At 42.1% G+C, this 27,103-nt stretch overlaps 1 protein-coding gene across 1 annotated transcript in view; it reads left to right on the top strand.

Annotated features, from left to right (window-relative positions):
- Positions 1 to 27,103, top strand: part of LOC124545222 (fatty acyl-CoA reductase 1-like) — a 152,370-nt gene that overhangs the window by 90,061 nt on the left and 35,206 nt on the right. The window contains exons 6-7 of the mRNA XM_047124094.1: positions 1,715 to 1,907; positions 23,004 to 23,246. Coding sequence (XP_046980050.1) covers positions 1,715 to 1,907; positions 23,004 to 23,246 — 436 coding nt within the window. The remainder of the gene's footprint in view (positions 1 to 1,714; positions 1,908 to 23,003; positions 23,247 to 27,103) is intronic.

The raw sequence follows: 27,103 nt of genomic DNA, 5'->3' as shown, positions 1-27,103 counted from the left end.
AGCTAAAGTAATACAATTTGTTTAGAGGTACCTTTTCTCATCTTTCACAGGGAAAGAAAAGAATTTCACGCCGTGTCTTTCCGGTTGGATCCGCACCCCTTATATGCACAATTTCTTCCTGACATGACGCACCACAGATTCCCAAAAACACTTCCAGAAAATACTCGGTAGCGATAAAGTAACCTTCCGCAGCGACTAAATGTCTCAGAACTGGATGGTGCCCTGTGCCAGCATTTGAGGGGAAGTGGTGGTGGGGATTTCCACTGCCACGGCCTCGTGTGGAGTTACCTGCTGCCCGCTGTCCGATCAGTTTCGCACCCCAGCGCCATCTCGTGTCATCTGACAGAACTGCTGTAACCCCCCCGTCCCGCACCCCTGTCTGCGTCAACAGGCCCTTACGGAGGTTGCCTGTCTGGATATCTTTGTCTGTGACCACGCACACCGTTGTCATGTAGGGCGCCATCTTATGACAACATTAGGGGGGGGGGGGGGGGGGGGTGAGGAGTCGGGGGCCGCATCTGGGACCGACACCGAACCCCCGGCCGCGCCCCAATTTCCGTCCAGCGCTCTGACGGGAGCCTCGGTCAGATAACCCCCGAAGGGCACCCGCCCTTTTCCTGAGCAGGTCTGACGAAAGTTGGAGAGGGCGGCGATGGCGACGGCTGCGGCGGGTTCACGGCGGACGAAGGGGTTGGCTGCAGCTCCATCGTATCCACAGGTGGTGCCGAAGAGGTAGTCGGTAGGATGCGAAACTGGGGACAGAAAATGTGAAAAAATCTCGTAATCCACATGTCCCACTGAACGCACCTAACAAGTTGTATCATCATAATACACAAAAAAAAAGATATGGCGTCATAAATAATTAAATGAGTGGAAAAATCCCGCATAATGCATGAAGTTTGAATACGTTCATTCTTTACTGCTGAGAAACTGCTACAGACGACTCAACTTAAGGCAATACCTGACACCTGCCAACCATTTTGCCAGCTTGCAATTGCGAAGCGCAACCTGCTGTAGGCGAAAACTATAGCTGTATACGAAGGTATAAAGAAGCGTTGCCATGGAGACATAAAACGCGTTGTAGACACGCGATGCAGCCGCCCTAGTGTGCAGCAGTTGTCTGTAATCATGTTTCTTAATATGGATGCTGCACCCGTAAGCTTGTCCATTAATCATATTGCTCTGTATGATTGTTCCATAATCTCAAAGGTGTTTCAGCGACACATGAAAAATAATTTTTTGCTTCACTTCACCACAATCACAGTTCATTTTTTCCGTTTCTAATAGAATATTGGCAACATGAATACGTAGGCAATGCTGGGTTTGCTTCAGCTAGTATGCGATATACGTAGACCGGTAGTCACAATGAGGTGTCGTTCTTATTCTCTGTCGTAAAACTAACCTTTTTTATTTCCCTCACACTCACCCGTCTCACTGCTCAAATGGCGCCTGTCTTCCTTTCCCGGTTTGTTGCTTACAGGAGTTGGAGGAGGGTTGCTGTGTTAAGATGTCGTCAAGTACCCTACGAGCTCCGAATGTTCACTTCCATCTCTTACGTTTCGTACACGATTATCCATCTCTTCCTCAATGAAAGAGACGAAAATCAGCACACAACCTGTAACCATCTCTACACACAAGTCTTTAATGGATATATTTCATAGCACTCAACACTAGTTGAAGAAAGAGCTACTTCGAAAAACTTTCTTTCCGACAGTGGTATCGATATGGAAGGAGCCGCTAGAAGGCTGGACAACGAATATGAATGGACCAATGGGCTTCCTCGTAGCTGTTGGGAAAGGCGTGGTGAGGGTTTTAATGGCAGACCTCAACATCGCTTCAGACTTGATACCTGTCGACTGCACGGTTAATGCCATCATCATAGTGGCGTGGCATGTTGCAGTAACGAGGTACGTATTACTCCTATTTACTATCTGTTTAATAAAAAAATTCGAGTAGACGGCATACTGGAGCAGACTTGAGATTGGATTCAAGACTTGCAGATAGAACTCAACACGTCGCTCTTAATGGAACAAAATCACCAGATGTAAAGGTAATATCCGGAGTACGACAGGGAATTGTGACAGGACCGTTCCTGTTTAGAATATACACTCCTGGAAATGGAAAAAAGAACACATTGACACCGGTGTGTCAGACCCACCATACTTGCTCCGGACACTGCGAGAGGGCTGTACAAGCAATGATCACACGCACGGCACAGCGGACACACCAGGAACCGCGGTGTTGGCCGTCGAATGGCGCTAGCTGCGCAGCATTTGTGCACCGCCGCCGTCAGTGTCAGCCAGTTTGCCGTGGCGTACGGAGCTCCATCGCAGTCTTTAACACTGATAGCATGCCGCGACAGCGTGGACGTGAACCGTATGTGCAGTTGACGGACTTTGAGCGAGGGCGTATAGTGGGCATGCGGGAGGCCGGGTGGACGTACCGCCGAATTGCTCAACACGTGGGGCGTGAGGTCTCCACAGTACACCGATGTTGTCGCCAGTGGTCGGCGGAAGGTGCACGTGCCCGTCGACCTGGGACCGGACCGCAGCGACGCACGGATGCACGCCAAGACCGTAGGATCCTACGCAGTGCCGTAGGGGACCGCACCGCCACTTCCCAGCAAATTAGGGACACTGTTGCTCCTGGGGTATCGGCGAGGACCATTCGCAACCGTCTCCATGAAGCTGGGCTACGGTCCCGCACACCGTTAGGCCGTCTTACGCTCACGCCCCAACATCGTGCAGCCCGCCTCCAGTGGTGTCGCGACAGGCGTGAATGGAGGGACGAATGGAGACGTGTCGTCTTCAGCGATGAGAGTCGCTTCTGCCTTGGTGCCAATGATGGTCGTATGCGTGTTTGGCGCCGTGCAGGTGAGCGCCACAATCAGGACTGCATACGACCGAGGCACACAGGGCCAACACCCGGCATCATGGTGTGGGGAGCGATCTCCTACACTGGTGATCGTCGAGGGGACACTGAATAGTGCACGGTACATCTGAACCGTCATCGAACCCATCGTTCTACCTTTCCTAGACCGGCAAGGGAAATTGCTGTTCCAACAGGACAATGCACATCCGCATGTATCCCGTGCCACCACCCAACGTGCTCTAGAAGGTGTAAGTCAACTACCCTGGCCAGCAAGATCTCCGGATCTGTCCCCCATTGAGCATGTTTGGGACTGGATGAAGCGTCGTCTCACGCGGTCTGCACGTCCAGCACGAACGCTGGTCCAACTGAGGCGCCAGGTGGAAATGGCATGGCAAGCCGTTCCACAGGACTACATCCAGCATCTCTACGATCGTCTCCATGGGAGAATAGCAGCCTGCATTGCTGCGAAAGGTGGATATACACTGTACTAGTGCCGACATTGTGCATGCTCTGTTGCCTGTGTCTATGTGCCTGTGGTTCTGTCAGTGTGATCATGTGATGTATCTGACCCCAGGAATGTGTCAATAAAGTTTCCCCTTCCTGGGACAATGAATTCACGGTGTTCTTATTTCAATTTCCAGGTGTGTATATAAATGATGTAGAAGAAAGCGTCAGATGCTCTTTAAGGCTATTCGCAGATGATGCAATTGTCTGTACCAAAGTAGCAACGCCAGAAAATAGTAAGAATTTGCGGAACGACCTGCAGAAACTGATGAATGGTGGAGACTCAGGCAGTTGACCCTGAAAGTAAATAAATGTAACATTTTGCACTTACATAGGAAAAGATATACATTACTGTTCAGCTACACTATTCCTGACAAACAGCTGGAGACAGCGTCAGCCGTAAAATATGTAGGCGCAACTAACCAGAGCGACCTTAAATGGAATGACCACGTATAGCAGACAATGGGGAAAGCAGATTCCAGACTCAGACTCATTGGAAGAATCTTTGGAAATGTAACTAATCCACGAAGGATGTGGCTTATAAGGCGCTTATTCGCCACATTCTTCAGTATTGTTCATCTATCTGGGATCCCTATCACGTAGGTCTGATAGAGGGTACAGATAAGATCCAACGAAGAGCGGCGCGTTTCGTCGCGGGATCGTTTAGCTGGCGAGAGAGCGTTACGGAGATGTTAAACAAAGAAAGGCGTTGTGCCTCGAGGAGAGATTTACTACTGAAATTTCGAACAGTACTTTTCAGGAGGAGTCAGACAACATATTACTTCTCCCCACATACATCTCGCTTATTGATGAAGAGGAGACAATTAGAGAAATTAGAGCCAATACAGAGGCTTACCGACAATCATACTTCCCACGCACTATTCGCGAGTGGAACGGGGTTGGAGGGATCAGATAGTGGTACCAAAAGTACCCACCGCCAGACACTATTAAATGGCTTGCGGAGTATGATGTGGCCTCGAATATTGAATTAATAAACTACAATGCATAGTTTAAGGCTTATTTAGTAATGTAAAATGTTATGTTGTGATTAACTGATATTATTCAAAAAAGTGTTGTTTTTTGCGGCCATTAGTTTGCATGTTATGCGATCTGTAACAAAAGATACGTGCAACACAACGTAAAACAAATAGCAGCATTTATTAGAATATTGTACAACGAAATATTTCGCTTTGAGTGGTGATTTATGTGTGGCTATGTAGTAAAACTTTGTTCACTAATATAACCTATCATAGTCAACGAGAACTATCTAACCTGTAGAAGTTCAGTATGGAATGCAGTAACTAACAGTTTTGTGTTCTTGATCTGAATACGAATATTACTTTGATACCTCGCATTTACTATCCACTGTTTTATTGTGGCTGGCTGTAATAGTAGTAACTGTTGCTCTGTGTTGGCTGTGCAACTGGAAATGTGCAAACTGATCAAATGCAACTGATAGTTGCAAATAGGCAAAGTGGGACTGCAACTGGATGCGTGTGCCTTTATGTCTGCATTACCCATGACTGGCAGAATAATGTCCATCTGTGCTCTATTTTGGGGGAGAAAAAACTGGGTGGAGATATCAGCCCCCTCTGTTGTGGCTGACAAAACAAGAGGTGTATGGAGCTGACTACTTGAAAATCTAATGGCAGAAGCATAAATAGGTTCCATCTACGAGCACCATGCATGTGGCGACAGACCAGCTCTGAGTGGTACCTACTGTGGAGATTGCCCAGATGGTGGTGCCATCTGCTGCCATCACTGTGCATCATATGACTGCATACACAGCACAGTGCTATTGCCGTATTTAAAATGTTTACAAAAATACCTAAACACACACAAACTCTTTCTCTCTCTCTCTCTTACACACACACACACACACACACACACACACACACACACACACACACGTTTGCACACACACACACACACACATTGTTTATTAAGGTGATTCAAAATATTTGTTTCATGTCTATTATCGGTGAAGTATGACTGTGGACTCTTGAATTGAGTGCACCAACGCTCTTTCCACATCTAAATTGTTCTTAACCGTACCAAACACATGCAGTTAAAAACAGTATGCTAAGCAGGCAGCTGACACTTCAGTTTTTGCTAAACACATATTGTCTTAAAAACTACAGTAAACTGGATACCTGTGACAGTTGACACACGCCAATAGACACAGTGAATACAGTACTCTGTCAACGATTGCAAGTGGGCAGTTAATGTATAAGGTAACTTATAACTGACACCTAAAAAATGAATATGGACTGTGAAATGAAATGCCACAATTCTGTTTCCATTTCTAAATTGTCTGTAATATTTTTAACGCTCCAAATTTAGGCCTACTTGAGAATATATGTTTTTGAAAGTTTTTCAGCAATCCTTCCTCTCACTAAGCACCATTTTAGGGGAGAGGGGAGGAAGTAATGCATCATGTTCGACATTATTTCCAAATATAATTGAGGTAAATGACTGGATAACGTAACTTTTTCTTAAATTAACCTCGGACCCACCTATGATAGCATGTTTAACCACTGCCATGAGATTTTTCTGACAGTGTATCACAAAAAGCCAAACTAAACGTGATGCGTTTTCATGTGATATTTAACGCGTTGCGTCTCATAAACTACATATTTTCGTAACCCACATGGATAAACCAGTAATGCTCCAATTACAGTTTCGAGATACACACCATGGACCAGGCCAATGATGGATAAGTTTTGAAAGAGAGGAAAGATCAATACCTCGAAAATACAACCTTTGGACGAAAATAAAATTATTTGTCAAACATATTCAGATTTCGAGTACAAAACACATTTATTTGCTTATTATAATGCGCAAGTATAATTACTGTTCTCTGATCGTAAACGAAATAATGATCATTTTTCCAATATAGTTTTGTCTGTATTATTTATCAAAACATGTAAAGATTTCAAGTGTCAAATATATGTGGCTCTAATTTCATGAGATAATTGTTCTGCAACATTAAAAAATATACATTGCATGCATAAGAGCACTACTGACTTGGCTTACCGCTTAAGCTGCTCTTTTCAACGAACTTAGTTTCATTATTGTTTCACACTTTTAACAAACCAAAAATTGTGAAATTTAAAACTTTGCATACATATAGATCGTAGTATGAAATGTCAGTCGAATTGCTAGAGGTCTGTAAATTTCTGTCACCATATTTCAGCTGAGCTAGTTAAGACTCTGCCAGCATATGCGTCGTGTAACCAGTTGTCACTGTGCTTGCACTGCTTGTTCGCATATGTTTCTCCTAGTGCCAAGGCCAGCACTACCACTCAGTAAGATCCGTGATGAAAACGTGTTGTTGGAGAGGGCATCGTGTTTCTTGCATGCGAAGTGTGCCATGAAGAGAGAGAGGGCAGTGTCTTCTTGTTGGCAGTCAGGCCGGTACTACGACTGCAGTGGCTATGCAGTTGTTTATACTAGCCCCTCATGTACCTCAGATGACTAGATAGTGTGGATCACACGCCGCTTCCTGGAGAGAGAGCGTGACACACATACGTAGCGGCATGAGTCGTAAGTGTGGTTGCTATTGCGACTGTTTCTAGGGACCACTGTGGTCGATAATAGCTGTTCCAATGCCATATAATTGGACACCAGCTGCGGTGACATCTCCTATGTCCTTACCGATTCATAATAGTGGTAGGTGGGGTTTTACTTCTCATGGCCTGCATCTCAATAGAATAGGGAAGGAAATCTGGTTAGGTTGATAGCAAATTCTTCAAGGGGGCACACTACAACTCATGGAAGTATTAGTTTTTTAGGTTAAGCTCATTATCTACACATTCAATATTGAAAGAACATGTATCTGAAAGTGTTAAGCATAATACTTGTGAAGACAAAATTAAGTACCAGTTAATTTACTACATAAAAATATCAAAGTTTTAAAAAACAAAATTAATGAATTTCAGATCTGTTTAGATGAGCTGCAGTCCACAAATCCTGTTGATATTATTTGTATTTCTGAACATCATTTAGGTAGTGAAATTGAAATCCTTAATATGGAAGGATATATCTTAACTTCAAAGTATTGTAGAAAAGAGACGGAGAAAGGAGGAGTTGCCATCTACATTATAAAGGGTCACAATTATAAAAACACTGACATTCTTAAGTACTGTAGAGATCAGCATTTTGAAGCATGTGCCACACAAGTAGAACCACACAAAACAAAAATAATTATAGTCATTATATACAGAACTCCAACTGGTAATTTCCAGCTATTCACTAAACAGCTTCATGTAGTATTATGTTTCTTAACTTATAAAAATAATGAACTCGTGTTAAGTGCAGATTTTAATTTTAATTTTCTGGAGGGTATTTACTCAAGATCCATACTAGCGTCTCTTACCACTTCTTATAATCTCATTCTTTCAGTACAGTTCCCAACCAGGATTATGTGTACCAACAGCACTGCTATTGATAACGTTTTCATAGATACTACCACACTAGAAATTCATAGTATAAATCCAATAATTAATGGCCTTTCAGATCATGATGCCCAGTTGCTTACATTTAATATAGTGGGGTCTGATTCAACTAATAACAGGAAGTGGGAAACTATACGAATAATAAATGAAATAAGAATTGAAGCTATAAAAAACTGTTTGAGGAATACAGACTGGAAATATGTATACAATTCACCCAGGATAAATGAAAACTATAATTGTTTCTCTAAATCAATCATAGATCACATTCAAAACTGCTGCCCTAAGAAAGTAATCAAAGCAAATAGATTAAATGTTTCAAAACCTTGGATTACAAATGGAATAAAACGATCTTGTAAAACGAAAAGAAGACTGTACTTATTGTCAAGGGAAAACGATGACTAGAGAGCTAAAACAAATCACAAATTATATTATAAAGTTCTAAACAAAGTAATCAGAACCTCAAAATGTATTTATTATCAATAAAAAGTAAATGCCTCTAATAACAAGGTATAAACTATATGGAACATAGTAAAAAGTGGAACAGAAAAACTAACCAGTAAAATGCAGAGGTTATGTTAAATATAAATAATTATTAGAGATATCCCGAAAATTACAGACACTTTCAACAACTTCTTCCTTTCAGCAGCACAGTTCCTCAGAAGACAGCTTAAAATATTTAAAAAATGCATAGCCGCAGAAGTTTGACAAAATTCAACTATATCGTACCTAACTGAAAGAGATTTCTAATATTATTAGCTACCCTAAAAAAATGCTCCAGTGGTTATGATGAAATCTGAATAGGCTTAAATATGGTATTGTCAAACCATTACACAAAAAAAGGAGACAAATCATCAGTGGAAATCTTCTGTCCCATTTCATTACTGGCAATATTTTCAAAAGTTTTTGAAAGGGTTATGTACAATAGACTTTATAGACACATGTACAGAAAAATCTTCTCATTTGCAACCATTTTGAATTTCGGAAAGGATTGCCAACTGATCAAGCTACATTCACTTTCACAGATGATACATTAGAATCAAAAAATGAAAAGTTATCACCACTTGGAATATACTGTGATCTGGCTAAAGCTTTTGATTGTGTAAAGCATGATATTCTTCTACAAAAGTTAAAATATTGTGGGGTAACAGGAGTAGCAGGCTCATGGTTCTCATCCTATCTTTTTAATAGAAAACAGTGTGTGTCTGTATCAGGCTTACCACATAACAATAGTCACTCAAAATAGGAAACCATCCGACAAGGTGTGCCCCAAAGCTCTACTTCAAGTTCCTTGTTGTTCCTATTATATATTAATGACCTTCCATACACAGTGTCACAAAACGCAAATTTTGTTTTATTTGCAGATTGGTACAAAAAAACCGTACCTGTGATCTCACTGAGCAATCAGCTAATGACGTATTTGTAAGTATCAAAGGGTGGTTCACAGCAAATGGATTGTCACTGAATTTGGACAAGACCCAGTACATACAGTTTAGTACCTCACTAAGAATACTTGACCCTATAAGTATAATGTATTCAAATAACGAAATTAAAGCTGTAGACAGTGTCAAAATTTTAGGGCTACAAATTGACCACAACCTGAATTGGAAAACGCACATTCTAGACTTAATGAAACTCCTTAGTTCAGCTACATTTTCAGTATGCATGATAGCAGAAATACGTGATTTAAAAATGAAGAAGTTAGTTTATTCGGCCTGCTTCTATTCACTAATGAGTTATGTAATCATCTTTTGAGGAAACTCCTCTTACAAAGAGAACATTTTCAAAATTCAGAAATGAGTCATTAGAATTATATTTGGTGTCAGTCCTAGATCATCATTCAGACACCTCTTTAAGAAACTTGGTATTCTAACTACTACTTCTCAGTACATATACACATTGATGCCCTTTGTCATTTCCAATATGTCTCTTTTTACACAAAATAGTGCAAAAGGTGATTGTAATACCAGAACCAAAAACAATCTGTATAAGGACTATAAAAGCTTAACATTAGTACAAAAAGGAGTCAAATACATGGGTACTCAAATATTTAATAACTTACCAGAGCATATCAAAGGTCATGTAAGTGATAAAGATCTGTTTCAGAGTGAATTAAAGAACTTCCTGAAGGCCAACTCCTTCCACTCCATCGATGAATATCTTCACAAGGTTTATAACTCATAACTCTGTCTGCATTAGAATTATACAATATCCACTTGTCTGAGTTTTAAAAAAAAACTTTGAATCTTTCCACATCCCAGAAACTCCTCTCCAAGGGATCCATGGAAAACGATAAATGTAATGTAAACGTAATGTAATACGATAATGATGTATTGCATGGCCCTCGACTTTACGTTCATGGTACGTTTTAGCGTGTCACTGTTAATGGGTTTATATAGGGCAGGGCAAATTTGCTGAGTCCTTCCTGTAATGTGTATTTGTGGACGACGCTTTGTAAGCCCTTTGTAATCGTTACTCATATGTGAATGGGTGATTTTCTACTGCTCTGCGACTTACATCAAATTACATGTGCTTCTTGATAGATGGTCTTGCAATATCGATATAGCTGTGCATGAACTGTTTTGTAGGCTGCGAGAATCGTTTGTCTGTTCAGCTTTTAAAGTATTTGTGTTTCAGGTAATGGTTGCACATTAGGCTTAAATATATTGATTTATGAAGGGGTATGGCCATGAACCTGACTTGTTTTTGATGTGTTTGGAAAAAGGTGAAGATCAATACAGCTTCCACAGTAAGGCCAGACTAATATTCCAACACCATATATCCAGAACTGATTAGTAGCCAATCTTGTCAACCTTTCTTAAATTGTATTATAATAACTATAGATTTCAGAATCCTGCTTTCGATAATTTTTAAGGTTAAAATTTGATAGTTACCCCAAGGTACTTGCTCTAAGCTAATAATATTATCAAGTACGGTTGCAGTCGCTAACTTGTCTCTGTTTGGAGAAATTATTTTTGTTAACATCTTATTAGCGAAGTAAATGTCCATTATCATTGTGCTATGGAGCAGGCCAAATTCTTTTGTGAACATTCATCAGACTTATTTACTGTTTAAAATAAACTATTTGAATTTTCAGTGTGTTTTTCCAGTCACCCAATCATCCCCTTCAACATTATGTACGTTAGATCAGCAGGAGTTGCATGTGTGTTTTGTAATGTTATAGGAACGATTTTTATGTACTTCCGTACATAATACAGACAATTTTTAGATTCTTTAATGTGTGGTACAATAAATGAACTAAGCTCTTCGATAAGAGCAGCTTAAACTCTAAGTTGTTACAGTAGAGCAGCTACAATCATATGTGTTATTTTGTCCTCTATTAATGTACAGAACTCTTATGAGCATGTTGTGACAGTAGTGCCACATGTGGTTTGTACTCGAAATCGTTATGTATTTGATAAAAACTTTTATCTTGGTGTCGAGATATAGAAATTTTCTCTCTTTGTGGAATCTTTTCCATCATCCTCTTTGGCTACATTTGTCTTTACATTTCGCAATTGCGACATTACATCTTTATCCCTGAGTATTAGAACTAATGCAGCTTCAGTGGCACAACGCTTTACACATTTTTTCAAAATGCATCGTTTTTCTACGGTTTGTCATGTCAAAGTGCCGAAGGAAAATATTGCCCACGGATAAACATGCAACTATGGGTGGTACTCCAAACAACTCTAATAAAAGCTATGTAATCCAATTAATAACATCGATTATATTTTCCTAGTATACAATATGATGCATCATCATCTTCCCACCTAAAATGGTGTTCAGTGAGGTGAAGGATTACCGAAAAAATTTCTAAACACCGCAGATGCTGAAAGTTCCAACAGTAGCAAAGCCTCAAGTAAGACTGTATTCGAAATGCCAGTACCTTGACATATTTTGATAACTGTTACAGACAATTCGGAAATAGCATTATGCCACTTCATTTGGTAATTCACAGTGCTTTTTATGTATTAAGTGTAAATTCTACATCAGATGCTCTCTTCTGGTAACTGACAGTTATGAAGGAGTAATTCAGACTGTCTATTTGCGTGTGCCAACTATCACTTAACAGAACATTTGTTTAGCACAGCTACAGATTTGATCAGGATCGTTTTTTGACATAGCCGAATTTATGCCTGAAATGAAGTTACAGCCGAATGCCTAACACATTATTTTTATCTGCACGCGGAAACAATATTTATCCCTGAAATGAAGTGACAGTGGCATGCTTAGCACGTTATTTTTATCTGCGTGTATGTTGTACTGTTATAGAAAAATTCAGAGATCGGAATCATGTTTTAGGCTCCAATTATGGTGGTTATTTCTACGGGGAAAGAATATTTTGAGGATTGACGTAAACATTTGTGTGTGTGTGTGTGTGTGTGTGTGTGTGTGTGTGTGTGTGTATACGTGTTTTTCACAGAAATATTAGACATTATAATAACATAGATATCGACATAGATGTCAACCCTGACGCCCCGCTTTTCGCTTGCTGTGTTACGAGATAAGTAATTTAGCTAGTAATTAATCGTTTTTGCTATTATATAGTATTTACGTGCATTAGTGCCATATAGACGTGATAAATTGAAGGTTTCAGATTTCATTTGGGTCTGAATAAGATAAGCGAAGTTCCTGTTTAGGACAGTTCCACGTGTTCGCAAACGTTTGTTTACATTCTTAACTGACGTTAAATGCGCGAGATTATCAATTAAATCAGTGCACAATACTCAGTATTTGCGTTTATTAGTGTGATTTAGACTCGATACATTGAAGGTAGAAGTTTTTATAAGTTTTATTAGGTCATTTTACTCGTGCACGAAAACGTTTGTTTACATTATAAACACAAGAGTTAATCAGTTTAAGTTACTGTAAAATACTCATTATTCGCGTTTATTAGTGTCATTTAGATTCAGTACATTGAAGGTAGCAGTTTTTATACATTTTATTAGGATTAGTGATACTGACAATGAATTCTATCCTCACTTGTATACGTTTGACTAGCGCAACCTGCGATCGTTAACCGTTAAGCAAACGTAAATTACGTGGTAAATTAGTATTACACTACAATATCTCAGTAAATCAGTGTTACAATACAATTTCTGAGCCCTTTTACATGCGGTTTAGTTAGCAGAAAACTAAAACTCACCTCGCCGTCTGCTTAAATTCCTTAGCTTTTGTGGGCTTTAGTGTACTGTAAGCCCATCAGTTCCTAAAAAATAGAGTTCGTATTTGTGCTTTACATTCTGAACTCTGATTGTTAGCTAAAGGTTTTGTTTTGTATATGCATCTGTCAGTGCACAATACCCAGTATTCACGTTTATTGTCATTTAGACTTGGTACATTTAAGGTATCAGTTTTTATAGATTAATTAGGTCATTTTCGCGTGCACGTAAAAGCTTGTTTACATTATAAATACGAGGATAATCAGTCGGTGTAACTTACCGTAGGTTACTGTTTAATTCGTTAATAATATTCACTAGATAGCCCAGAGCAGTTTACTGTAGGTCACTGTCTTATTCTTTAGTATTCACTAGATAGCCCCTAGCAGGAAAATAAGCACCAGATCTAACTTCTACCATACATTTTTAATGTTTTTCATTATTGAATGTCCTTTCTGCCAACTACAGTGTAGCTGTAGTTATTAGCTTGATGCATAGGGACTGTGTCTGTTGTTTGCGGATGCAGGAGGAGCTGGCCACAGTCCAAACGCTGCTGGAAGCTTTGGTGGCCACAGTCAACAAGCTCCAGACTGCACGTCTTGAGGTGTGGTGGGAATGGGGTGCCTGGAGCAGCCTCTGCTACACTAGATGTGAAGGGGGGGGGGGGGGGGGATGTCACAGCTCTCTGCCACTGAGCCGATCTCAGGTGAGGTGCGACTGAGCCGGCCTGCCCACTCTCACCTCAGTGTGGGTGGCGGACTGTGTCGAGGTCTCGAACCTCAAGGTGAAGGTTGCATGGGGGATGCAGGCTCCTGCCAAATCCCATGCACTCTGCTAATAGATAAAGTGTGCTCTCTGATGCTGGAGGGGGGGGGGGGGCTGAGCCAGACCAGGATAGTGGCCGCTCCTTCAGCAAGGTGCGGACAGGCACGTGGGGTTAGGCGTTTGTTAGTTATTGGGAGCTCCAATGTTAGGCGGGACGTGGAGTCCCTCAGGAACATATCGTCTAGGGCGGGGAAGAAGTCCAACATCCACTTGGTGTGCTTGCCGGGGGGCCTTGTCTGGGATGTGGAAGACGCTCTTCCGGTGGCTATCGAGCTTGCGGGGTGCAGTCAGCTGCAGATTGTTGCAAATATCGGCACCAACGATGCCTGTTCTTGGGGTTTCGAGGAAATCTTTGGGTCCTTTCGACGGCTCCCTAAACTGGCGATGGGGGCCGCCATCTCTCTGCAGCATCGCACCCAGGGTGGACCGGGGTCCTATGGTTTGGAATCGAGTGGAGAATCTAAACCAGAGGCTGTGACGAAAATGGTTGCAGATTCCTCAACCTACGCTATGGGGTGGAAGGTTTTAGGACGCCCCTCGATAGATCAGGGGTGCACTACACACAGGAAGCAGCTACATGGGTAGCACAGTACTTGTGACCTGCACATGGTTTTTTTAGATTAGTTTCATCCCAGCGGGAATCAAACCGTCGGCGTGAAAAATTACCAGTTCGTGACACTGATGTGGGTGTGCCAACTGTAAAAATTGTTGGTTCGCCTAAACAGGTCATTCCAAAGGATTTAAATATGCTAAATTTCATGTTAGTAAATTGTCGAAGCATCTGTAGCAAGATCTCCGAGTTACTCTCCGAAATCAACAGTAGCAATGCCAATATTGTATTAGGTACCGATAGCTGATTGATACCAGGCATAAATAGCAGTGAAAATTTGAACTCGGTTTGGACAATGTTTAGGAAGGAAAGGACCGATGCTATGGAAGTGGTTTGTTCATTGCAGTTGAAAGTTGTTTAAACGCAGTTGACATCGATACTAGGTCGGACTGCGAAATAATCTGGATAAATGTTGATTCATCGGGTTTCTGCCGGTTATTGGCGTCTTTCCTGCACGATATTTCAACTGCGTGACTCGCAGTCTTCTTCATGTGCAGTATAAGACAGCACCTGAAGAAGACTGCGAGTCAAGCAGCTGAAATATCGTGCAGGAAAAACACGAATAACCGGCAGAAACCTGATTAATCAACATGGCAACTCCTCGTCTGGAAAGTCTGAATAATTACAGTCTGGATAAAGCTGTCAATCAGACAAGGATTGACTATTGTATTACGATGTTTTTATAGACCACCAGCATCCGCAACAATCGTCGCAGAAGGTTTCAGGGAAAATCTTGAGTAAATAGGGAATAAATATCCAAATTATAAATTAGTTACAGGTGGAGACTCAAATATGGCATCCATTGACTGGAAAAATTACACTTTCATCACAGGGGGCAGAAGCAAAAACTCGTGTGATGTTATTCTAGGAGGGCCGTCAACATACAACCATGAGCAATTGGTTAGTAAACCAACTAGAGATGGGAACATATTAGATATCTTAGGACAAACATACCTGATCTTTTTGAGGACGTTAATCTAGAAGAAGGTATTAGCGACTATAAAGTCGTTGTGGCTTCTATGTCAGTGGAAGTTGCCAAACAACTAAAGAAACAGCGTAGAGTTTTCTTGTTTGGAAAAGCAAATAAAACTATCATTAACGAATATCTTCATAGTCAGCTCCAAGCATTCATCGCGGGACACAAAGATATTGAGCATCTTTGGTCGGAATTTAAAGGTATTGTCCACCATGTGCTAGAGAGGTATGTGCCTAGCAATAATATAGGGGAGGGAAAGGATCCACCTTGGCACAACAAACATATTAGGAAGTTGCTGAGAAAGCAGAGCATTTTGCACAGTCGTTTTAAACGTAGTCACTGCCCCGCTGACAAACAGAAATGAAGCGAAATGAAAGCAGCTGTCAGAAAGTCAATGAGAGATTCTTTTATCGAATTTGAAAGCAATATTTTTTTATCTGCAGATAAAAAATTTTGGTCGTACGTAAAATCAATGAACGCTACAAACAATTCAGTACCTTATCTTGCTGACAGTACGGGTAATGTAACGGATGATGATAAACAGAAGACCGAAATTCTAAACCTAGCTCTGAAAAACTCGTTTAGAGTAGAGGACTGCAGCACCATTCCCCCTTTCAATTATCGAACAAACGCAAGGATGGCTGACATAGTGTTTAGTGTATCTGATCCTTAGTCGCTAGGAAGGCATCTGACCCAGACGGTATCACGGTAAGATTTTATCTTCGTACATCCCAATTTAAACTGGATAAAGGTGGAACACAGCTAGTATAATGTTTATTAAAAATGAAATTCCTCCAACTGTACTTAAGATTTTTTATTTACTTCACTACTAGTTTCGACGTTGCGTCAACGCCATCTTCAGGCCCGTACACTTTGATGAAATCTGTTGTGTGTGGCTCAGTGCAGAAGTCCGCGGTGAGATCAACACGTGCTCCACATGGATCCAAATTCTTTCACATATCACTGGAACAGGGGAAAGTTCCACGGGCCTGGAAGAAGGCTCAGGTCATAGCAATCTACAAAAAGGGTAAAAAATCCGATGCGGATAATTACCGGGCAATTTCACTGACATAGATTTGTTGTAGAATCATGGAACATATTTTGTGTTCAGACATAATGACCTTTCTAGACTCTGAGAAGCTCATCTGCAGAAACCAGCACTGTTTTAGGAAACAGCGGTCATGCGAGACACAGCTGTCCCTCTTTGTGCATGATATACAACAGGCTCTAGATACCGGATCCCACGTTGATGCCACATTTCTCGACTTTCTAAAGGCGTTCGGCTCAGTTCCGCACTGTCGCTTGCTCCAAAGGTGCGCGCTTGTGGCCTATCCGATGACATATGCGGTTGGATAGATAGTATTCTAACAGACAGGGAGCAGTATGTCGTCCTGATTGGGGTGACTTCAACAGAAAGAAGCGTAACTTCAGGTGTGCCCCAGGGCAGTGTAATAGGTCCGCTGCTTTTTACGATCTACATAAACGATCTGGTTGATAGTATTGACAGCGGCATTAGACTGTTTGCCAATGATGTTGTAGTCTACAGGAAAGTAGTGTCACACGAAAGTTGTGAACAAATCAATGAGGATTTGCAGAAAATAAATGCGTGGTGTAATGACCGGCAGCTATCTCTCAATATTAGTAAGTGTAAGCTACTGCATATAACAAGGCGAAAATCCCCATTAATGTATGAGTACAAAATTGCCCAGTCTTTGGAAGCGGTAAGACCCGTCAAGTATCTGGGTGTGACTATTCGAAATGATCTCAAATGGAATGATCAGATTACACAAGTAACAGGCAAGACGAACTCTAGACTGCGGTTTATTGGTAGAATCCTGAAGCGACGCAGTCCTTCAACAGAGGAAATAGCTTACAATATGTTAGTTCATCCAGTCTTAGAGTATTGTTCGTCTGCATGGCACCCTTACCAGTTGGGTCTGATTCAAGAGATTGAGAAGGTCCAAAGAAGAGCGAGAAGATTCGTGACTGGTACATTTAGCCATCGCGAGAGCGTTACAAATCTCATAGAAAGTTGGGACACACTTGTAGATTGACGGCGCGCTAAGCGGAAGGGGCTGCTGACTAAATTCCGAAATCCCATCTTCGCCGAAGATGTAGAGCATATATTATTACCACCAACTTTCAAATCGCGCAATGATCACCATTCAAAGATAAAGAACATTAGAGCTCGTACTGAGGCGTTCAGACAGTCGTTTTCCCTCGCGCGATCAGCGAGTGGAACAGACGGTGTAAAATATGACTTTGACGCGAATTGTGCCCTCCGCCACACACCACTTGGTGGCTAGCGGAGTATATATGCAGATATGCACATGTAGACATTTTGTATGTCAATGCTTACATGCTTCTGCATACATTTTAGATATGGAAGTAATAATGTGGCACTTGACAAGTATAATGTGTTTTGTAGAACAGTACAACAGACAAATTGGATTACTGTCACTATGAAACGTTGTGATTTTTTTGTGTTGTTAGAGCAACTAAAACTCTATAAACAAACGGATGATCCTCTATGATGAAAAAGACTGCAGCAAACATAGAAATTTTGCAATGAGTTTCAAGTAAAAAGAATGAAGTAAACAAGAGGTAATGGCATTGTTTCGTTGAAATTACTTTGGAAAAGTAAATAACCAAAACGTGTTTTGCATGCGGACAATCCCATATTCGCAGAAAAGCTGGAAAGACTACTATAAAACTGTGAACAGATGGGCGCAACAAACCACATACAGCGAATTAAGAGGTTTTGGAAAGAGGAGAAGAGAAGGAACCTCTCAGACCAAAAACTGTTCAAATGTGTGTGAAATCTTATGGGACTTAACTGCTAAGGTCATCAGTCCCTAAGCTTACACACTACTCAAACTAAATTATGCTAAGGACAAACACACACACACCCATGCCCCAGAGAGGACTCGAACCTCCGCCGGGACTAGCCGCACAGTCCATGACTGCAGCGCCTGAGACCGCTCGGCTAATCCCGCACCCTCTCAGACCAAGCTGATAAGTTGAAATACGGCATTTAATTAGGCATAACAAGTAAGGAAAGAAACAAAAAGAAGAGTGCATTTTATATAGTATAAATTAGGTATCTGTGGCGCATTGAAGGAGGGGGCGACAGTATGCTATAACTGTGTATTTGAGGGAAGGGGAGGAGGGAAAGAGGAGGAGGCAGTCTCAGACTGTGTACTCTCCCAGTGCTGAATCCAGGATGTGAGCTTCACCTCAACAGCCGCTACGATACTGCACCTCAACCGCTTGTACCCTGTTATTGGGCTGCAGTGCTTGCACTACTCTCCTACCATGTTGTTGTTGTTGTGGTCTTCAGTCCTGAGACTGGTTTGATGCAGCTCTCCATGCTACTCTATCCTGTGCAAACTTCTTCATCTCCCAGTACCTACTGCAGCCTACATCCTTCTGAATCTGCTTAGTGTATTCATCTCTTGGTCTCCCTCTACGATTTTTACCCCCCACGCTGCCCTCCAATACTAAACTGGTGATCCCTTGATGCCTCAGAACATGTCCTACCAACCGATCACTTCTTCTACTTAAGTTGTGCCACAAACCTCTCTTCTCCCCAATCCTATTCAATACCTCCTCATTAGTTATATGATCTACCCACCTAATCTTCAGCATTCTTCTGTAGCACCACATTTCGAAAGCTTCTATTCTCTTCTTGTCCAAACTAGTTATCATCCATGTTTCACTTCCATACACGGCTACGCTCCATACAAATACTTTCAGAAACGAATTCCTGACACTTAAATCAATACTCGATGTTAACAAATTTCTCTTCTTCGGAAACGCTTTCCTTGCCATTGCCAGTCTACATTTTATATCCTCTCTACTTCGACCATCATCAGTTATTTTGCTCCCCAAATAGCAAAACTCCTTTACTACTTTAAGTGTCTCATTTCCTAATCTAATTCCCTCAGCATCACCCGACTTAATTCGACTACATTCCATTGTCCTCGTTTTGCTTTTGTTGATGTTCATCTTATACCCTCCTTTCATGACACTGTCCATTCCGTTCAACTGCTCTTCCAAGTCCTTTGCTGTCTCTGACAGAATTACAATGTCATCGGCGAACCTCAAAGTTTTTATTTCTTCTCCATGGATTATAATACCTACTCCGAAATTTTCTTTTGTTTCCTTCACTGCTTGCTCAATATACAGATTGAATAACATCAGGGACAGGCTACAACCTTGTCTCACTCCCTTCCCAACCACTGCTTTCCTTTCATGCCCCTCGACTCTTATAACTGCCATCTGGTTTCTCTACAAATTGTAAATTGCCTTTCGCTCCCTGTATTTTATCCCTGCCACCTTCAGAATTTGAAAGAGAGTATTCCAGTCAACATTGTCAAAAGCTTTCTCTAAGTCTACAAATGCTAGAAACATACCTTTGCCTTTCCTTAATCTTTCTTGTAAGATAAGTCATAGGGTCAGTATTGCCTCACGTGTTCCAATATTTCTACGGAATCCAAACTGATCTTCCCCAAGGTCAGCTTCTACCAGTTTTTCCATTCGTCTGTAGAGAATACGCGTTAGTATTTCCATCAGTGACTTATTAAACTGACTGTTCGGTAATTTTCATATCTGTCAGCACTTGCTTTCTTTGGGATCGGAATTATTATATTCTTGAAGTCTGAGGGTATTTCGCCTGTCTCATACATCTTGCTCACCAGATGGTAGAGTTTTGTCGGGACTGGCTCTCCCAAGGCCGTCAGTAGTCCTAATGGAATGTTGTCTACTCCCGGGGCCTTGTTTCGACTCAGGTCTTTCAGTGCTCTGTCAAACTCATCACGCCGTATCGTATCTCCCATTTCATCTTCATCTACATCCTCTTCCATTTCCATAATATTGTCCTCAAGTACATTGCCCTTGTATAGGCCCTCCTACCAATGGAGGATAAACTATAGTCACCGCAGTCGATAGAACAGTGGATTCGTAATCGGACATCACATCCACGTGGAGCCGCCCTCACTTAGGTTCTCTGTCATTCCAAGCGACTAGAGGCGAGTACCTGGCTGGGTCTTTGCTCAAAATTCAGGCTTCTATTCGAATCCTCCTCCTTCTTCCTTCCATCAACAATCTCTAAAGATCTTGGCAACAATTCTACACTTCCTCCTTCGTTTAATATTTTTCTATAATCCGCAGTGAGAAGACTCTTCAACTGAAATTGAATATGAAGCTAGTGTGCTGCGTTGGCCGTAAACTTCAAAATGCAACATTAAATATATCAAAAATTCGACGACTGGATGCTTAAAAACATTATTACTACCATCAAAGATGAAGATTACATTATGCAGAAGAACAGAGTATCTTCGATACGCAATAACGGGAACTATTACGGACAAATACAGCCACATATTCCCTCCAAGCCCTGGTTTCACATAATTAATACAAATAAAAGATTTATAAGGTCCATTATTCACACGCAATCGAATCATTGATCATTCCCCAGCCGTCTTCACTGAATACCATTTGGGGGAATACTCATTGTGAATGTGACGGAGTAACGGTATGAGATACGAATAAGATTATTTTTCGAATGTAAACCAGAAGACTGTTTCCAGACAATGGTTAATCACATATCATCACCCGCCTGGATAGTCGCACGTTGTAGCACCCTGCTTTCATGATTGGGACAAGGCACGGTGTGCCAGTCAGTGTGGATGTGGTCTTTAGGGCGTTTCCCACATCCCACGAGGTGAATGATGGGCTGGTACCCAGGTCTCGCCTCAGATACACGATTCGCAAATGTTTAGGAAGACTTTCACATGGGTAAAACTGCACACACTATCCACTTGGTCGGTAACGAGGTAGCGAGAGGATGGGATCTTGTCACCCCCTTAAATGATCTGTGCCAGCTCTAACAGTAGCCACGGCAAACCTGCAGAGATGTGGGCGAAAGGCACAAGAAAAAAAAAGAGATGTTAACCAGATACCAGCAGACATTACTAACCAACATAGTAGGCCTTGTTCATCAAAAGAATACATAATTTATAATGATTATGAAATTTTTGGTGAATGTAACTTTTGTACACTACTGGCCATTAAAATTGCTACACCACGAAAATGACGTGCTACAGACGCGAAATTTAAGCGACAGGAAGATGCTGTGATATGCAAATGGCTACCTTTTCAGAGCATTCACACAAGGTTGGCGCCGGTAGCGACACCTACAACGTGCTGATATGAGGAAAGTTTCCAACCGGTTTCTCATACACAAACAGCACTTGACCGGCGTTGCCTGGTGAAACGTTGTTGTGATGTCTCGTGTAAGGAGGTTAAATGCGCGCCATCACGTTTCCGACTTTGATAAAGGTCGGATTGAAGCCTGTCGTGATTGCGGTTTATCGTATCGCGACATTGCTGTTCGCGTTGGTCGAGATCCAATGTCTGTCAGCAGCTTATGGAATTGGTGGGTTCAGGAGGGTAATACGGAACGCCGTGCTGGATCCCGACGGCCTCGTATCACTAGCAGTCGAGATGACAGGCATCTTATTCGCATGGCTGTAACGGTTCGTGCAGCCACGTCTCGATTCCTGAGTCAACACATGGAGACGTTTGCATGACAACCATCTGCACGAACAGTTCGACGACGTTTGCAGCAGTACGGGGTATCAGCTCGGATACTATGGCTACGGTTACCCTTGACGCCGCATCACAGACAGGAGCGCCTGCGATGGTGTGCTCAACGACGAACCTGCGTGTGCGAACGGTAAAACTTCATTTTTTCGGATGAATCCAGGTTCTGTTTAGCGCGTCATGATGGTCGCATCAGTGTTTGGCGACATCGTGGTGAACATACATTGGAAGCGTGTATTCGTCATCGCTATACTGGCGTATCACCCATCGTGATGGTATGGGGTGCCATTGGTTACACGTCTCCGTCACATCTTGTTCGCATTGACGGCACTTTGAACAGTGGACGTTACATTTCTGATGTGTTACGACCCGTGGCTCTACACTTCAATCGATCCCTGCGAAACCCTACATTTCAGCAGGAGAATGCACGACCGCATGTTGCAGGTCCTGTACGAGCCTTTCTGGATACAGAAAATGTTAGACTGCTGCCCTGGCCAGCACATTCTCCAGATCTCTCACCAATTGAAAACGTCTGGTCAATGGTGGCCGAGCAACTGGCTCGTCACAATACGCCAGTCACTACTCTTGATGAACTGTGGTATCGTGTTGAAGCTGCATGGGCAGGTGTTCCTGTACACGCCATCCAAGCTCTGTTTGACTCAAATGCCCAGGCGTATCAAGACCGTTATTACGGCCAGAGGTGGTTGTTCTGGGTACTGATTACTCAGGATCTATGCACCCAAATTGCGTGAAAATGTAATCACTAGTCAGTTCTAGTATAATACATTTGTCCAATGAATATCCGTTTATCATCTGCATTTCTTCTTGGTCTACCGGTGTACCAATTTTAATGGCCGGTAGTGTAGATAAAATCATAGAAAATATTTTAAACACTAAAAAAGAAAAATAGCATTTTAAACACTAACAATGAAAATTATCCCAGAACTGGGGCAATTAGCAGTTCACTATCAACACTAACTTGATATTTGTTACAGGCAGCCGAATCCGTATGTTTGCAACATAACTAACGGTCAACAGAACTACGTCACCTGGGGAGGCGTCATGAAGACTCTGCTGAGGATAAATGCAACGGAGGTTACTCTACGACCAGTTCTGTGGTATTGTGCGCCAATTGTGACGACTTCAGTTGTGTGGTACACAATCTGCCACTTCTTCCTCGAAGTCTTGCCTGCACATATTCTCGACTTCTTCATCCGTCTTTGTGGAAGGAAACCATTGTACGTATAAACACATACGCTCAAGTACTCATCATAATAGTGATTTAGTGTCATACTGTGGCAGTACACTTTAGATAGACTGTCATCAAATGGAACAAAATGGTTCAAATGGCTCTGAGCACTATGGGACTTAACATCTGAGGTCATCAGTCCCCTAGAACTTAGAACTACTTAAACGTAACTAACATAAGGACATCACACACATCCATGCCTGAGGCAGGATTCGAACCTGCGACCGTAGCGGTCGCGCGGTTTTAGACTGAAGCCACAGCGGCCGGCTCAAATGGAACATCCTGGTATCATTATCGTGAGCTATGTATTTAACACGATTCTCGAGTGTTGGCACCAGTTTTAAAGTTTATGGAACTTATGAGCCTTTGGCTGTTTAATATGACAATACGTAAATTAAATCTTGGAAATGGCAAGCGCTTACAACATTATAGAAGGAAAAACGAAGAATCTTTATTAGGCTCATAAGGAATGAGATTCTGATGTGCCAAAACGTTATTGAGCCAGATCGCTGGTCGATCATCAGCGATCATCTTTGGTGCGTCCCCGAGAATGAGCGTCTTTGTGTTTTCGGCTGGGGCGCACGGGACGGCGAGAGGCAGTCGGTTTGGGGCGGCCGGTGAGACTGGCGAGTTGTGGCTCGGGCGTAAGCACATGTGTGATGCCTGTTACGCTGGGGCTGTTTGCTAATCGTGAAACTCCTGCGGCGGTTACTGGTTGCCTGGAAGGCATTTAATAAGGTTTTTTGGATATATGTTAGTGGGGGGGGGGGGGGGGTACTGATTCAATTTTGCTTTTCTCTTTCTTTGAACTACGGAGAATTGTTTAGTTTATCAGGTTATTGGCTTAACTCGTGTTTCACGCACTAAATCAGCTGATATTAAAATTGTTTTTTTTTTATTCCTGTTTAACGTCAGACAGATTCAAATGTAGCTTCATTTATCTTATTTGAAATAAATGTGCTGGATTGACCTTAATGAATTATGTGCAATCGAAGTAAGGGACCCAGTCCTTCGTTAGTGCTTAGTGGCGTGTGGCGTGTGGTTCGGGTTGTGAGCCCCGTCCCCGGACCAGTTATTACCTCTTGCTTAACTTCATCCACATGTAGAAAGCAATACAGCAGATATTCTGCGTGGCATGAATTCGAAAAGAATCTTGGTAGGTTTCCATTCGTAAGTGGCATTTGGATGTCAAGGCACAAGTGACGAAAGTCCGGTCAGCTACGGGCCAGTGGTTAGAGAGCATCGAACTGGCACCCACACCATCCCAGACATTTTTCATCGCCTTCAGGTCAGGTGAATTTGGTAGTAAGAACACCAGCATTTTACTATCCTGTCCCTCTAACCATTGTACCACTATTCTAGCCTCATAACAGGACAATGACCCTGCTGATAGATGCCATGACCATCGTGGAAGACATACAGCATACAGTAATGTTCGCGTGAGCCATGGTTGTCATTGTGCCTGTGGTTAGTACCACAGGTGCCATGGAATGTCCACCATAGCATAATACTGCACCCATAATCCCACATCCGTGGTGTGGTGGCAGTTTCCAACAGCTGTTAGCTTGGATACTGGCGTATCTGAACACTACTACCACAAACAACAAACGTGATACATCTGATTGGGTGACATGTTTTCATTTCATTGGTGTACGATCCAGTGTCAATGATCCTCCCCCCCTCCCCCTCCCCCGCGTCGTAACTGACAATGTCGTTTGGTCAACGCTAAGGTCGCCTGCTGTGGATCCTCACGTTCACCAATGTGCACTGAACAGTTTGGTCCGAAGCACTTGCGCCCGTCTGTACCAGCACTGTAGTCAGATACGCCACATATGGTCACGTAACCTGCTTTACAGAGTGGGCAAGCATCAGATGTCCACTTTCTGCTGTGAGGCGTTGACGACCACATCCTGTCGCCTACTTCTGGTTTCTCCATTTCTCAACCATTTTCCTCAGATGATCGCGACTATAGCTCAGAATAAGTCACCCAGCTTCCCCTTTTCTCAGAGGCTCGTTTACAGGTACCTGCCTGAAACAACCTGACCATTGTCAGTGGATTTCCCCGTTTCCGATGATTCGCCATTCTCCTCTGCTCTGCTCATACTGCGCAGCGCCATCAGTCGGCATTGTGTCTGGCGGTAGTTAATGATAACATATATTTTGTATGTACAATGCAAGAAGATATGTAGCACAAGAATGTAACCGTTTCATATTCTAACACTCGTGTTCTACAGTACCTATTGATCAAGTCAGTAATCCTCCCTGTTCTCCTTACAGATAGTATTGCGAGAGTATTCAGAAATATTTTCGATTAGAGCTATAGAATTATCCAATATTTATTTCATAAGAATTCTGAGTATTACGGAAATTTTCATTGTACCAGTAGATTAAAATTTTGTACTGTAAGTTGTCACATTATCCCTCTCGTTGAGCTAGATAGAGAATAAAATAAGACCACACCCCTTTATTTTGAGATTCTCATCATAGTGGCGTTGTGATTTTCTCACTTGTCATTTCATTAATTGAACGCAAGCTAGGAACTGTAGCCAGCAGAGAAGGCGAATGTGGACATCTTGACAACATTAGAATACACAAGGTAAGAAAACGTCCATTCCACCGATATAGGGAAGAAGAAAATTGCTAGACATATTGACTACAAATTCCTCAGAGTAACCCTCCACACGCAACAGTTTGCAAACGACGATTCAGACACACTAAGGAGAAATGGCAGGGCCATTCCGTCTCTCACCATAATTAGTTAACTATTTAGGAAGTGTTGGATACTGCTACAACCAATTTCTTCACTCCTTTTCCACCTTCATATTGCATATCGACTTATTGATGAAAGGTAGCCAGCCGTCTACATTTTGCCATCAGACAGTACGTTACGTTTTTGAATTCTCACAACACTTGCTCACCCCCTGCATTGCTGCTCTTCCGTCTTCAATCTCCTTATTAACTTATCGATAACACGTAGGCAGTCAGTTAGAGTTTTTAATAATTGAAGATACAAAAGACACACTTGTTATCTCTCACTTGCACTGACTCGACACTTTTAATGCTGCTCCTCCTTCTTCTACCTCCATGTTGGTTCACCGAATGAAGTGGGACAGAGATTTGCAGAATGGACCAGAATTTTGGAGAATAATTGCTCAAATAAATGTCTGGCCATCCAGGTAAAGGAATTCTGTGGTTTAACTAAATAGCTGCAGGCAAATTCAAGTATGAAAAGGGCGCAGTCAGTATTCTTCCCTATCCTTTTGTAATCCAAACTTGCTCTCCGACACCATTGTCTTCACTGTCGACAGGACCTTAAACTCTAACTCTCAAAACTGCCTAATTGATAATAAGTAGATAATCGTCTGCAACTCGCAATAATACAATAAGGTACACTTCCCATTTCTTAGTTACACTCACTCCCCCTTTCGTCACTATTCTACTATCTTGAATCTCTAAATTGACATATTAATAACAGGTAGGCGTTCTCCATCACCCAATAAGCTACGTTTCTGATCCCTCACCTGCGCTCCCTCATCCTTCATCAGTCTCCATATTGACTTACCCAGCGTGGTGGTGCAGAGTTGAATTTGGGTTTGCGAGAATGGTGATTCAAATACCCCTGCAGCCTTACCAAATTAGGTATTCCTTGGCTTCTGTAGATCACTCCAGGCAAATGCAAAGATAGTGCCTTGGAAAGGATTATGGCGTTATCACTTCTCCTTCCGTAATATTAATTTTTACATTGCCTCCAACCAGCTCGCCTCTGAAAGGACGTTAAGTTCCAATTACCAGTGCTGACTTATCGATAGTAGGCTGCCAAATACTGATATCCAGGAAAATGCCAGT

This window comes from Schistocerca americana, chromosome 8 (assembly GCF_021461395.2).
Source record: "Schistocerca americana isolate TAMUIC-IGC-003095 chromosome 8, iqSchAmer2.1, whole genome shotgun sequence".
Taxonomy (NCBI): Eukaryota; Metazoa; Arthropoda; class Insecta; order Orthoptera; family Acrididae; genus Schistocerca; species Schistocerca americana.
This window is presented reverse-complemented; position numbering and strand designations above follow the sequence as displayed.